General features: G+C 37.9%; 1 protein-coding gene across 1 annotated transcript in view; it reads left to right on the forward strand.

Annotated features, from left to right (window-relative positions):
- The first annotated feature begins 6593 nt into the window (after positions 1–6593).
- Positions 6594–15749, forward strand: part of LOC145049744 (uncharacterized) — a 49679-nt gene continuing 40523 nt past the window's right edge. The window contains exon 1 of the mRNA XM_078998110.1: positions 6594–9791. Within this exon, the coding sequence (XP_078854236.1) occupies positions 6594–9791 (3198 nt within the window). The remainder of the gene's footprint in view (positions 9792–15749) is intronic.

A 15749-nucleotide genomic window follows, 5' to 3' on the forward strand; every position in this document is an offset into this window, starting at 1 on the left:
CGAGAAGTTGTACGTGAAATTTTCCAAGTGCGAGTTCTGGATTCGGAAGGTAACTTTCCTCGGTCATGTGGTAAGCGAGGAGGGTATTCATGTAGATCCTTCCAAGATAAAGGCGATAGAGAATTGGTTAGCACCGAAGACACCCACAGAAATCCGGCAATTCGTGGGTCTCGCTGGCTATTATCGAAGATTCATCCAAAACTTTACCAGAATCGCCAAACCTTTAACCACTCTAACACAGAAAGGTGTACCCTTTTGTTGGGGTGATAAACAAGAAACCGCATTTCAGACGCTGAAAAGAGCCTTGTGCAGCGCGCCTATTCTGTCCCTACCCAATGGGACAAAGGATTTCGTTGTCTTCTGCGATGCGTCTAATCAAGGCTTAGGTTGTGTGCTTATGCAAAGGGGAAAAGTAATTGCCTATGCTTCTAGACAGTTGAAAGCACACGAGGTCAACTATACCACGCACGACTTGGAACTAGGAGCCGTAGTCTTTGCGTTGAAGATTTGGAGACATTATCTCTACGGAACCAAGGGCACGATCTTCACTTATCACAAGAGCCTGCAACACATCTTTGATCAGAAAGACTTGAACATAAGACAAAGGCGATGGGTAGAACTACTCAGTGATTATGAGTGTGAAATCCGTGACCATCCCGGCAAGGCCAATGTGGTAGCAGATGCCCTTAGCCGAAAGGAGAGTGCAGGTCGTAAAGTGAGGAACCAAACGATGACCATCCATTCCAACCTACCCATACAAATCCGAGAAGCCCAATTAGAAGCCCTCAAACCCGAGAACATATCGACCGAAGCCTTAAGAGGTATGGAAAAGAAACTTGAGATCAGAGGTGACGGAGTCCATTGTTTCATGGATCGGATCTGGATTCCCAAGTTCGGAGGATTCAGAGAGATAGTCATGGAGGAAGCACACAGAACCAGATACTCTGTTCACCCGGGTTCTGACAAGATGTACTTAGATCTCAAGAAACAATACTGGTGGCCAAGCATGAAGGCTGAGATAGCTACGTTCGTGGGCAAGTGTCTGACTTGCGCCAAGGTAAAAGTTGAGCACCAGAAACCCTCGGGTCTGCTCCAGCAACCCGAGATACCTGAATGGAAATGGGAGATGATCACCATGGATTTCATCACCAAACTACCCAAGTGCTCGAGTGGGTATGATACCATTTGGGTGATTGTCGATCGTTTGACAAAGTCAGCCCACTTCATTCCAATTAAAGAATCATACAAAATGGAAAGACTCGTGCGGATTTATATCCAGGAGGTAGTCCGACTGCACGATGTACCTGCGTCCATTATCTCTGATCTAGATAACAGGTTTACCTCCCGATTTTGGCAGTCTCTCCAGAAAGCCCTTGGAACCAAACTAGATATGAGCACGGCGTATCATCCTCAGACAGATGGACAGAGTGAGAGAACAATCCAAACTCTGGAAGACATGCTTAGGGCATGTGTCCTTGACTTTGGAAAGTCGTGGGACGCACATCTACCTTTAATCGAATTCTCATACAACAACAGTTATCACACCAGCATTAGGGCTGCCCCGTTCGAAGCCCTATACGGTCGTAAGTGCAGATCCCCTCTGTGCTGGGCCGAGGTGGGAGATACACAGCTAGCCAAGAGTCGAGTCCCCGACAGTGCTCTCACTGGTCCTGAAATCATCCGTGAAACCACCGAGAAGATCATCCAAATACGAGAACGACTGAAAGCTTCACGTGATCGCCAGAAGAGTTACGCTGATAACCGTCGGAAACCACTGGAATTCCAGGTTGGAGACCGTGTCCTGTTGAAGGTCTCGCCTTGGAAAGGCACTGTATGCTTTGGTAAGCGTGGGAAACTTAATCCGACGTACATTGGACCTTTTGAGATCCTCGCCAGGATTGGTCCGGTAGCCTATAAACTTCGTTTACCTCACGAGCTCAATAACATCCATCCTGTCTTCCATGTTTCAAATCTCAAGAAGTGCCTATCTGATGACACCCTAGTGATTCCATTAGACGAGATCGAGATCGATGAAAACCTCAACTTCGTGGAGGAACCGATCGAAATCATGGATCGAGAAGTCAAACATACGAAACTAAGTCGCATCCTGTTAGTGAAGGTTCGCTGGAATGCCAAGCGGGGACCGGAGTTCACTTGGGAGCGAGAAGACTCGATGAAACAGAAGTATCCACAACTCTTTCCAGATCCATGATTTGTATTTGTCTTGTATCTTGTCTTGAATTTCGGGACGAAATTCCCTCTAACGGGGGAATAATGTAACAACCCGAAATTTCATATCACTTCTTGTAACGCAACTTGTAATCCAATTTGATCAACTAGACGTCGTTTCCAAATTCGTTTCCGATTTCGCCATTTTATTAAGTCATTAACTTATATTGATCTAAAATGACTTAATGGTGTCTTAATGCCATTAGAAATCATTTTAACACCCCATTATAACTATCGGAATAATTCTAGAATCGACCATATCGGGTCACGACAATTTGGTCGGGTATGACCAAAAGCCCCACTTAACACCGATATCGGGTAGAATTCCATCGTGTCCAATTCTCGAGCACTATATAAGTGATTCAAAGCTTTCATTTGAAGCTTTTGGCCATTTCTTACATAAACATTTCCAACCTCTCTCCTCAAACTAGAATTAAAGGTCCAAATCTCAAGTTTAAGGCTTCAAATCTTTGAGGTAACTTCCCTAGCATGTTATACAACCTCTTTAGCCTTCAAATTTGAGTATAATCTATGAATTAGGACCATCATTATGTGTTTACGGCCCTAGAACTATCCTAGGCCGTAAACTCATATAAATGAGGGTTTTTGAGCCATTTAACCCTTCCAAATCATATATGGGACTTAGATACGACCTTAAGACTTATTAATTGGGACTTGAAACATCTAAAACATGAATTATATGGGACAAAAGAGAGTTTACGGCCGAGGCTCCTTCTTGGGCCGTAAACTCCTCTAAAATGGGGATTTAGAGCCTTTAAACATGTCCAAATGCCTTGTAACTTAACCAATAGCCTTGTGGTAAATCCTAGAATCATCTAAAAATGGTTTGGAGATCTTAAACACATCAAATGTCATACATATTGGAGTTTACGGCCTAGGCACATAGCCTTTGGCCGTAAACTTATAAAATGATGCCAAAAATGCTCATAATTCACCCTTAAGGCTTTGAAAAATTCCTAGAATTACATATGAGTGTTTTAAACATCAAAATCTAATTTTTCTTAACCATATTAGAGTTTACGGCCAGAGAGTATGTATCTGGGCCGTAAACTCATATAAAGGTGTTAAATGAAGCCTAAAATTTATACCAAGCCTTAGAAAATTAGTTAGAATCACATGTGATTGCTCCTTGTGCCTTAAACAAATTTTTCTTGACCATGAGTGAGTTTACGACCGTAAACTCTAATTTTACAGCCTTAAACTCCCTTTTAAATGATATAAATCCTTTCAAACCATTCCAAGACAATTTAGAAATCCATTCCAACAATCCCTATGTCCAAACAAGCCATTAAACACCCAAATTCACACCAACATGAGTTTACGGACGTAAACTCATGTATGGGTGTGTTTTGTGGTTGTAAACTCATTTAAATGTTTACTCTTGGGGAGTAAACTCAAGTCCTAAGTCCCTAGTGCCAATACATGTCTGTAGATGTCACCCGGGTCACTCCAAACGCTCGTTTTGAGGTGTTTAATCTCATCGGAGTGTAATGTTCTATTTAATTAGTGAATGTATCCCTAATTAAATATATATGGACATTATTTCATTTTACATAGGGACATCGCGAGTAATCAAGCCCCGAACCCACGCTTACGCCTATACTATATTTAATATAGATTTTATTTATTTATAGTAACATTATTAGGATCTTAAAATAATTATTTGGGCTATTATTATGAGTTATATTGAGTGTTATTTAACGCTTATATATTAGTAATAATAGCTAGACTATTAAATTAGTCTCGTCAAGCGTTAGACTAAAATCTAGTGGTAATGATACTAGGTTTCGTCAAGGGATAATTGTTTTAAGAGTAACGAAGTGCTGTCCGAGTGCCGACTCACCACCTTTCAGGTGAGTGCATAGTTACTTTCATCTTACACATAGATATGAAGCATTTTATATAAATTACATGCTAAGTGTGCATATTATTTGAAGTACTTGCTGTCTATGCTGGATGAACGTTTTATGCTTGTTTTAAAGGATTTAAACTGTATACGTATTTTATATATACGAATATGTTGGGTATGACATGGGTAGATGAATGATGAGAGATAAAAGATTATGTGAGTAAACATTGGCAACTATGGACTTAGTGCCTAATAAACATCGGCAGCTATGAACTTAGTGCCTATTGGACAAACACAGGTAGCTATGGATTTAGTACCTGTTGGGAATTGGTAGCTATGGACTTAGTACCTATTAGATAAACACTGGTAGCTATGGATTTAGTACCCGATGAATAGACTATAGCAGCTATGGAATTGGTGCTTTACGAACGAACATTGGAAGCTATGGACTTAGTGCCAGTCCTATAACCCTGGAAGTAAGGGGCTTCGGAATAAACGAATGTAGGATAGATGACTCTTAGGTTAAATCCTTAAGAGTAGAGAAGATAATAGGGATGGGTAATTGGGTTGATTGTTTGATTGTTTAAACATAATAATTATAATATTGTGGGTTGAAAACCATACTCACCAGGTTTCCCAACCTGACCCACTCAGTTTATTTATATCACAGGTGTTGATACGAAGTCACATTACACTGAGAGACTAAAGAGATGTAGATCACTAGTGTAAATAAATGTAAGTTCCGTTTATGCTTATGTTTCTATATTAACGATGGCATCCCAAACATTTTAAAATGAATAAAATACGTTTCTTTGAAAATGTTTTGATAATGTATTTATCGTGTTTTTCTGGGAACAAATTCCGCAACATTTTTATGAAATGAACTACTCTGATTATTATAAAGCATAAATAAAATCGGTCTTTTCTGGCCGTGAAAATTGGGGATGTCACAAAACATAGATCCATGGTTATTAGGGTTGCATGTACACTTAGGAAGTGTTAGAATGCACAAAACCCATCACTTATATTGTGGAACTCAAGAATCAAACAAAGCACATCAAAGTGTTGCTTAAATTGCATAGACTTCTATTTTGGAACTCATGAATTAAAAGATGCTCATCAAAGCTTTGCTAAATTGCAGAGATTTCTATTGTGGAACTCAAGTATTAAACAATGCTCATCAAAGCATTGCTAAATTGCATAGACTTCTAATGTGGAACCCAATAATGAAACAATGCTCATGAAAGCTTCGCTAAATTGCATAGACAGAAATTGTGGAACTCAAGAATCAAACAATGCTCATCAAAGCTTTGCTTAAATTGCATAGACTTCTATTGTGGAAATCAAGAATTAAACTATGCTCATCAAAGCTTTGCTAAATTGCATAAACTTCTAATGTGGAACTCAAGAATGAAACAATGCTCGTCAAAGCTTTGCTTAAACTGCATAGACTTCTATTGTGGAAGTCAAGAATAAAGAAATGCTCATCAAAGCTTTTCTAAATTGCGAAGACTATTTCTATTGTGGAACTCAAGACTTAAACAATGCTCATCAAAGCTTTGCTAAATTACATAGACTTCTAATGTGGAACTCAAGAAATAAACAATGCTCATCAAATCATTGCTTACATTGCATAGACTTATATTGTGGAACTCAAGAATTTTACAATGCTCATCAAAGCTTTGCTAAATTGCGAAGACAACATCTGTTGTGCAACTCAATAATTAAACAATGATCATCAAAACTTTGCTAAATTCCATAGACTTCTAATGTTGAACTCAAGAGTGATCCATGCATGGATCATGAAAGCCCAAAATGTGATGGATTAGTGATTACTAGTGGGCTAGAAGGTGGTTTGGGCTCAATGGTTGGGTTGTGCATGGTAACCCACAAATTGAATTAGGGTTGCATGAAGACTAGGGCAACATTTTTAAGGCTTCATAAGTGCTAAAAACGTTACTATTTGCTTCATAAAGCCTCCTAGCCGTTTTTGACACTCTTTGGTGGATTAGGGTTACACTTTAATGCTTATGATGACTCCTTAATGCTTCTTATGGCTCCTTAATGAAGCATAGCCGTTTTTTTTCATTCACAAGTCTCATGGACGTTTTTTTTGTGTTCTTTCAAGAGTTACCTTAATTTCTATTTACTAGTTTTAATGAATAATTGGTTGGTTGGCTTGTAACCACCAAATTTGTAATAAAGGCTTCATATAAAGCCAAATTATGCATGGAAAAAGTAATAGACGAATTTTAATCAAAGAACCCTTTTGTCACTTTGAATTATTGTCATAGTTCACAAATTATCATCTTTTGGACGTGATCCTTGAGTTGATCGAATTCAAACTAATAGGTCTTAGTTTGTCTTCAGATTTACAAGCTATAGGTCTAGTTTGTTTATCAAATTTATCCTTTTATTGTTTTTGTCTCAAACACTATTCAATCTCAATACAAAACAGCCCATACACGTATCATAAGTGGTATCAGAGCGCATAATGGATTTTGATGATCCGGAGTTCCTACAAAATCTTCGTGAAGCATTAAGAAACATCCAAGAAGGTGGAAATCGAAGGCAACCCCGCCGTGGTGAACATAGGGTTGTGGAAGAATTCAAGGTGTCTGAATTGCCTGAATTTGTTGGTGGAACTGATCCTGAACGCTACTTGGAGTGGGAAAGGAAGATTGAAAGAATGTTCGAGTTCAAAGAAGTGGATGATGAAAAAAGCTGCAAGTATGCCATTCTCAAGCTAAGTGGTGGTGCTTCATTGTGGTTTGAAGGGCTTAAGGCCAAGAGAACCCGTGAAGGCAAAGAAAAAATTTGTTCTTGGCTTTCTCTAAAACGAAAGCTAAGAAAGAGATATGTTCCTTCTACTCATAGAATTGCCACTTACAAGAAGATTGCTGATTTGAGGCAAGGAAAAATGAGTGTTGGAGAATACATTGATGAATTTGAGAAGTTGTCCTTGATGGGGGATATTGAAGAAATTGAAGAACAAAAAATGACTCGTTTTCTAAAAGGGTTGAACTACAACATTGCCAATGTTGTGGAGTTATATCCTTATGCTGATTTTGGAACTCTTTGTGGTTTGTGTTTGAAGTTGGAGGGGCAGGCCAAAGCACGTTATGGTGGGAGTTCAAGTTCAAGTCTCGAAAGTCCCAAGTCAAAGTCATGGTCCAAGCCCGAGTCTAGCAATAGACAAAATTCTGTTTCTACTCCTTCTGGTTCTAGTAGTGTTCCCGTTGCTCCTAAACTTACTAGTGGTACCAAAGAAACTAGTTTGGCGAAAATTAGATGTTTCAAGTGTCAAGGTTTTGGTCATTACCAAAATGCTTGTCCAAACAAAAGGGTGGTGACTTTAAGGGAGGCCATTGAATGTCGTGAAGAGTTGGAGGAAGAAGAGAGGTTGGCGGGTATTTTTTATGATACACAACAAGAAGAGGAAGAAGAGGAGGAGGTAGAGTATGAAGCACCGGTGTATGATACAGTTTTGGTGCTTAGAACCCTTAAAACTCAAGGGGTTCAAACCGTGGCTGATATGGATCAACGAGACCAATTGTTTCACACCAAATGTTTGGTTAGAGACAAGTGGTGTAGTTTGATTATTGATGGTGGAAGTTGTACTAATGTTGCTTCTAATGAAATGGTGATCAAATTGGGTTTGTCTACTACAAACCACCCAAAACCATATGTTCTTCATTGGTTGGATGATGGAAGCAAAATAAAGGTGACAAAACAGGTTAGAGTTGGTCTAACTATGGGGTCTTATGAAGATGAAGTGTTGTGTGATGTTATTCCTATGGATGCATGTCATATTTTGTTGGGGCGTCCTTGGCAATTTGATAGGGACGTGTTACATAGAGGGAGGAGCAATGAATATGAGTTGAAACACAATAATAAAAAAATTGTGTTAAAACCCATGTCCCCAACGGCCATAAGGTCCATGAATTCTAAACAAGTAAAAAAACCTAATCTTTCTATGTTTGCTAGTGAAAGGGAGGTGGAGCAAGTTCTTGACAAAGGTGATGTTATCTACATGCTTGTGGCCAAAGAGCATGCAAAGGTGGAGAAGATGGTGCATGGAGAAAACGCTATTGCTGATTTGCTTTTGGAGTTTCAAGATGTGTTTCCAAGCGAATTACCACCGGGTTTGCCTCCAATCCGTGGTATCGAACACCAAATTGACCTTATTCCGGGTGCTCCTTTGCCCAATAAAGCCTCCTATAGATGTAATCCGGAGGTGACAAAAGAGTTGCAAAAACAAATTGATGAACTCATGAAAATGGGTTATGTTCGTGAAAGCCTAAGTCCTTGTGTTGTTCCAGTTTTGTTGGTTCCAAAAAAAGATGGTTCTTGGAGGATGTGTGTTGATAGTAGGGCCGTTAATAACATCACCATAAAATACCGATTTCCTATTCCTAGAATTGATGATTTGTTGGACGAGTTGCATGGTTCTATTGTGTTCTCAAAAATTGATTTGAGAAGTGGTTACCATCAAATTCGTATGCGTGAAGGGGATGAATGGAAAACAGCCTTTAAAACTAAACATGGCTTGTATGAATGGACTGTGATGCCTTTCGGTCTAACTAATGCACCTAGCACTTTCATGCGACTAATGAATGAAGTGCTAAAATCTTTTTTGGGCAGGTTTGTGGTTGTGTACCTTGATGATATCTTGGTATATAGCAAGAGCTTGGAGGATCATTTGGTGCACTTAAAACAGGTTTTCGAGACGCTTAGAGCTCAAAAACTCTATGGGAAGCAAGAAAAATGTTCGTTTTTGGTGGAAGAAGTGGCATTTTTGGGTTTTGTGGTGTCAAGAAATGGCGTGTCCGTGGACCCATCCAAGACTGAAGCAATCAAGTCATGGCCTATTCCTACTAATATTTCTGAAGTTAGATCATTTCATGGTCTTGCTTCTTTCTATAGAAGATTTGTTCGTGATTTTAGCACCATTGCAAGTCCCATAACAGGTTGTTTGAAGAAAGGAGTCTTTGCATGGGGAGAAGAAGCTCAAAAGGCATTTGAGAAACTCAAGGCATTGTTGTGTGATGCTCCTATTTTGGCTCTTCCTGATTTTTCTCAACCATTTGAAGTGGAGTGTGATGCAAGTGGAGTTGGTATTGGGGCTGTTTTGATCCAATCCAAACGTCCTATTGCTTATTTTTCTGAAAAGTTGGGTGGTGCTCGTTTGAATTATTGCACTTATGATAAGGAGTTTTATGCTATTGTCCGTGCTTTAGATCATTGGAGTCATTATTTGCGTGCAAATCATTTTATTTTGCATTCTGATCATGAATCCTTAAAGTACATCAATGGGCAACAAAAGTTGAGCACAAGACATGCAAAGTGGGTGGAGTTCTTGCAATCCTTTCATTTCTCATGCAAATACAAGGATGGTAGAAGCAATGTGGTGGCTGATGCACTCTCGAGGCGTTACTCGTTGTTGGTGACTTTGGATGTTCGTTTCTTGGGATTTGAAACTCTAAAGGACCATTATCAATCTGATATGGACTTTGGAGATATGTTTTTGAAATGTGCAGGTGGTCCTAATGGTGAATTTGTGATTCAAGATGGCTTTCTATTCAAAGGCAATCGCCTTTGTGTCCCAAAACATGCAATACGGGAGTTGTTGATTCGTGAAGCTCATGGCGGTGGTTTGGCTGGTCATTTTGGCATTACCAAAACTTTGCAGGTGCTTAAAGAACATTTCTTTTGGCCGAAGATGTTGGGGGATGTAACCAACATAGTGGGCAAGTGTGTTACATGTCATATGGCAAAAACAACTTTCAAGCATGGTGTTTACACTCCTTTGCCGGTTCCTATTCGTCCTTGGGAAGATGTGTCCATGGATTTCATTATGGCTTTGCCTAGAACTCAAAGGGGGAAGGATTCCATTATGGTGGTGGTGGATAGGTTTTCAAAAATGGCTCACTTTGTGCCATGTCATAAAACAAATGATGCATCTAACGTGGCTGATTTGTACTTTAAAGAGGTGGTTCGTTTGCATGGTATTCCTAAAACAATTGTTTCTGATAGGGATTCCAAGTTTCTAAGTTACTTTTGGAACACTTTGTGGAGGAAAGTCGGTACTAAGTTACTTTTTAGTACATCCCATCATCCACAAACGGATGGGCAAACGGAGGTGACTAATAGAACTTTGGGTGCTTTGTTGAGAGGGTTGGTTAGCAAAACTCAAAAAGATTGGGACATCAAACTTGCACATGCTGAATTTGCCTATAATCGTTCTCCTACTTATGCTACAGGTCACTCTCCTTTTGAGGTGGTGTATGGTGTGAATCCTTACATGCCTTTGGATTTGATTCCATTGCCAAAGGATGAATTGGTTCACAAGGATGCTAATGACAAGTTGAAGGCTATGATGAAACTACACCAACAAGTTCGTGAGAAGATTGAAGCCGTGAATGAGTTGTACAAACAGAAGTCCAACAAGCATAGGAAACCACGTGTCTTTCAAGATGGTGACTTGGTGTGGGTGTATATGAGGAAAGAACGTTTTCCTAACAAAAGGAAAAACAAGTTGATGCCAAGAGCTGAAGGTCCTTACAGAGTGGTGTCACGTGTCAATGATAATGCTTATAAGGTAGATTTGGGAGGAGACCATGGAGTGCATGCTACCTTTAATGTGGGAGATCTTTCACCTTATCTTGATGATGATGGACTTGATGAATTGAGGTCAATTCCTTTCAAAGGGGGAGGGGGATGATCCATGCATGGATCATGAAAGCCCAAAATGTGATGGATTAGTGATTACTAGTGGGCTAGAAGGTGGTTTGGGCTCAATGGTTGGGTTGTGCATGGTAACCCACAAATTGAATTAGGGTTGCATGAAGACTAGGGCAACATTTTTAAGGCTTCATAAGTGCTAAAAACGTTACTATTTGCTTCATAAAGCCTCCTAGCCGTTTTTGACACTCTTTGGTGGATTAGGGTTACACTTTAATGCTTATGATGACTCCTTAATGCTTCTTATGGCTCCTTAATGAAGCATAGCCGTTTTTTTTCATTCACAAGTCTCATGGACGTTTTTTTTGTGTTCTTTCAAGAGTTACCTTAATTTCTATTTACTAGTTTTAATGAATAATTGGTTGGTTGGCTTGTAACCACCAAATTTGTAATAAAGGCTTCATATAAAGCCAAATTATGCATGGAAAAAGTAATAGACGAATTTTAATCAAAGAACCCTTTTGTCACTTTGAATTATTGTCATAGTTCACAAATTATCATCTTTTGGACGTGATCCTTGAGTTGATCGAATTCAAACTAATAGGTCTTAGTTTGTCTTCAGATTTACAAGCTATAGGTCTAGTTTGTTTATCAAATTTATCCTTTTATTGTTTTTGTCTCAAACACTATTCAATCTCAATACAAAACAGCCCATACACGTATCAAAGAGTGAATCAATGCTCATCAAAGCTTTGCTTAAATTGCATACACTACTTTTGTGGAACTCAAGAACTAAACAATGTTCATTAAAGCTTTGCTAAATTGCAAAGACTACTTCTTTTGTGGAACTCAAAAAGTAAACAATGCTCATCAATGCTTTGCTAAATTGCATAGACTTCCAATGTGGAACCCAAGAATGAAACAATCCTCATCAAAGATTTGCTAAATTGCATAGACTTGTATTGTAGAACTCAATAATCAAACAATTTTCATCAAAGCTTTGCTTAAATTGCATAGACTTCTATTGTGGAACTCAAGAATTAAAAGATGCTCATCAAAGCTTTGCTAAATTGCATAAACTTCTACAGTGGAACTCAAGAATTAAACAATGCTCATCAAAGCTTTGCTAAATTACAAAGACTACATCTATTGTGGAATTCAAGAATTAAACAATGCTCATCAAATCTTTGCTAAATTGCATAGAATTCGAACGTGGAGCTCAATAATGAAACAAAGCTCATCAAAGCTTTGCTGAAATTGTATAGACATCTGTTGTGGAACTCAAGAATTAAACAATGCTCTTCGAAGATTTTGCTAAATTGCGAAGATGACTTTTATTGTGAAACTCAAGAATTAAACAACTGTTATCAAAGCTTTGTTAAATTGCATTGACTTCTAATGTGGAACTAAAGAATGAAATAATTCTCATCAAAGCTTTGCCTAAATTGCATAGACTTCTATTGTGGAACTCAAGAATTAAACAATGCTCATCAAAGCTTTGCTAAATTGCAAAGACTAATTCTATTGTGGAACTCAAGAATTAAACAATGCTCATCAATGCTTTGCTAAATTGCGTAGACTTCTAAGGTGGAACCTAAGAATGAAACAATGCTCATCAAAGCTTTGCTAAATTGCATAGACTTATATTGTGGAACTAAAGATTCAAACAATGATCATCAAAATTTTCCATAAATCGCATAGACTTCTATTTTCGAACTCGTGAATTAAAAGATGCTCATCAAAGCTTTGCTAAATTGCATAGTTTTTTATTGTGGAACTCAAGTATTAAACCATGCTCATCAAAACATTGCCAGATTGCATAGACTTCTAATGTGGAATCCAAGAATGAAACAATGCTCATGAAAGCTTCACTAAATTGCATACACTTCTATTGTGGAACTCAAGAATCAAACAATGCTCATCAAATCTGTAACAACCCGAAGTTGTCTATCGCCGAAATCTGTTCCGCCCGTAAAATCCGCCTTTATCGATTCGTCCCGTTTTCATTTTTGGGCTAAGTTATATAAACTTATAAGTTTATTTTAATCTCATGAGTGTTCAAATCCATTTGAAACTCATGAAAATGGCCCAAAATCATTAATTTGAAATTTCTAAATTCAACCCCGCCGGATTACGAAAACTTAATCGGGTGCGACCAAAAGCCCCGTTTAATGTCGGTATCGGGTAGAATCCCACCGTGTCTAAATTTTGGAACATATTTAAAGAGGTTTAAGCTTCCATTTGAATCTTTTTCTTTCTCTCTCTACTCACTCTCTAACCTCTCTCCTCAAATCAAGCTTAAGGGTCCAAAATCATCAATTTAAGGCTTCTAATCATCAAGGTACCTTCCCTAACTCCTTGTATATCATCCTTAGCATTCAAATTCGAGTTTAAATCATGATTTAGGACCTTTTTCATGTGTTTACGGCCCTAGAACATGCTTGGGCTGTAAACACATATAAAGGGGGTATTTAAGCCTTTAAACCCTTCCAAAACATCATTGAGGCTTAGATATGACTTGTAGAATTATGGAACTAGACTTGGAACACATTGAACATCAATTTAGAGGAGTAAACATGAGTTTACTGCCCAAGAACATGCTTGGGCCGTAAACTCATCTCCAAGGGGAGTAAACTCCTTCTAAGGTGTTAAATTGCCATTTATAAGCCTTGAACAAAAATCTAGAAGCAACGATGAACAACTTAGAAGCCTAAAACATAAAGAAATCACCCCTCTAAGGAGTTCACGGCCATAAGGGGAGTCATGGGCCGTAAACTCCTAAAATCATGTCAAATGATGCCAAAATTTCACCCCTAGCCTTGTAAAATAGCATGGAATCACTTGTGAATAATTATGGACCACCAAAAAAACATTTTGGGCATGTATATAAGAGTTTACGGCTGTAAACATATAGTTTACTGCCGTAAACACCATGTATTGCCCTTAAATTGTTCAAATCAATTTTCCATACCTTGAAACCAACCCTAGAAATTCCCTCTTAATTGTTTCAAGCCATTTTTGCACCAAAAACACCCCACCATGAGTTTACGGCCGTAAATTCATGGGGAAGGGTGCATTAGGGCCGAAAACTCTAGTATGAGTTTACTCTTGAAGAGTAAACTCAATATCCAAGCCTCATGTGTCCTCAAATGCCACCCGGGTCCTTCCAAACACTTGTAATGGAGTGTTTCCGTAACTAGAGGTGTATGTCCTCATCAAATAAATAATTTAAGTCCTAATTAGATACAAATGTATATCTTTTCATAATACGTAGGAATCTTGTGCGTTTGCGAACCCAGAACTGACGTTTAGGATCCAAACTGACGCGTTTCTCAACCGGTGAGTTCATACCCCTACCCTTTTTCCGTGTTTTTCAATTTTTTTTCAAATGTTTTCAGGGGGGAATACAAGCAAAAGTACAAGGGAACTCTTGTACTACTTATTTTCAGTTCAAATGTTTCATTTTATGTATGCTTCTAATATCGAAAATCGTGTTAACTAATGGTTTGAATTGCAAGGTAAACTGTTAAACTATATACAGATTTCTTTAAAAGTGTTATAAACTATATTACATTTTGCAAAAGAAATCATACTAATCATAAACTAAGAATATTCTAATAAAGTACCAACAGTACGAATGCGAATACGAGTATGACTAATAGGATAATACGAATACGAATATAACCAATAGGATAGTACGAATACGAATACGAATATAACCAATAAGATAGTACGAATACGAATACGAGTATGAATATAACCAATAGGATAGAACGAATATGAATACAAATACAAATACGAATATAACCAATAGGATAGATAGTACGAATACAAATACGAATATAACCAATAGGATAGTACGAATACGAATACGAATATGAATATAACTAATAGGATAGAACGATTACGAATACGAATGCAAATAGAATTAGGATTACAAATACGAAATAACGCCATTGGATGACGCCAAGACTTCGAATATACTGTTTGTGTACGCCTTGAGTGTCACCAGAGTTTTGAAATTTAATTCGAAAGTACGCCTCTAGACCTCTACTGAGTTTCAAATACATCCGCCTTAGAATGTCGCCAGAAATTCGAAAATACATCTAATGTACTCTTTTGGAAATCACCATAATATCGAAAATATTGTTAATGTACGTTTCTGAGTGAATCCAAATATTCGAAAATACAACTAAGTATAGTAGGTAATCAATATTTGAATGTAGGTTAACTAAGAGACCAGACTACTTAACTAATGTTATAAGTATGGTAGTTACTAGTACATTGGAAACTAAACTAAGAACTAACCACAACACTTAGGAAAATATGGGATTTTCCTGGGATAATATACCAACTCGTAACGAATTTAGAAACGAATACACAACTCAACACATAGGAAAATATGGGATTTTCCTGGGATAGCATAACAACTCATAAACGAATAAAGTAACAAATGAATAACTAAACTATTAGGAAAATATGGGATTTTCCTGGAATGACATAACAACCCGTTTTCGAATTGGTAACAAAAGATAACTAAACTGTTTTCATAAGAAAATATGGGATTTTCTTGGTTAGCAACTTTTTCAGAAATCAAAGGAAACTCGTCCTTTTCAAAACTAAACCGCTTATGAACTCACCAGCTTTATGCTGATTTTCAAACTGCTTGTATTCTCAGGTCAGCATTAAACAGGTACACCGCCATCTTTTGGAGAAGACGGAGCGTTCCGAAGACTCGTCTCTGCTTTTGTTCATATGATATATGTATATAACACTTGTATAACTTTTCTTTCAAACAGATGTAAACAATATTATGTAATTTAATGTTTTGTGTTTACTGTTTTACTATGTACGTTGGATTTGATAAACAATGTGGAGTCTGCCCCGGAAATTTTTCCGCCTTAGGTTTTCGGGGTGTGACAAAATCTTTGCTTAAATTGCATAGACTTCTATTGTGCAAATGAAG

Source organism: Lactuca serriola, chromosome 5 (assembly GCF_051521515.1).
Source record: "Lactuca serriola cultivar US96UC23 chromosome 5, Lser_US96UC23_V15, whole genome shotgun sequence".
Lineage (NCBI taxonomy): Eukaryota > Viridiplantae > Streptophyta > Magnoliopsida > Asterales > Asteraceae > Lactuca > Lactuca serriola.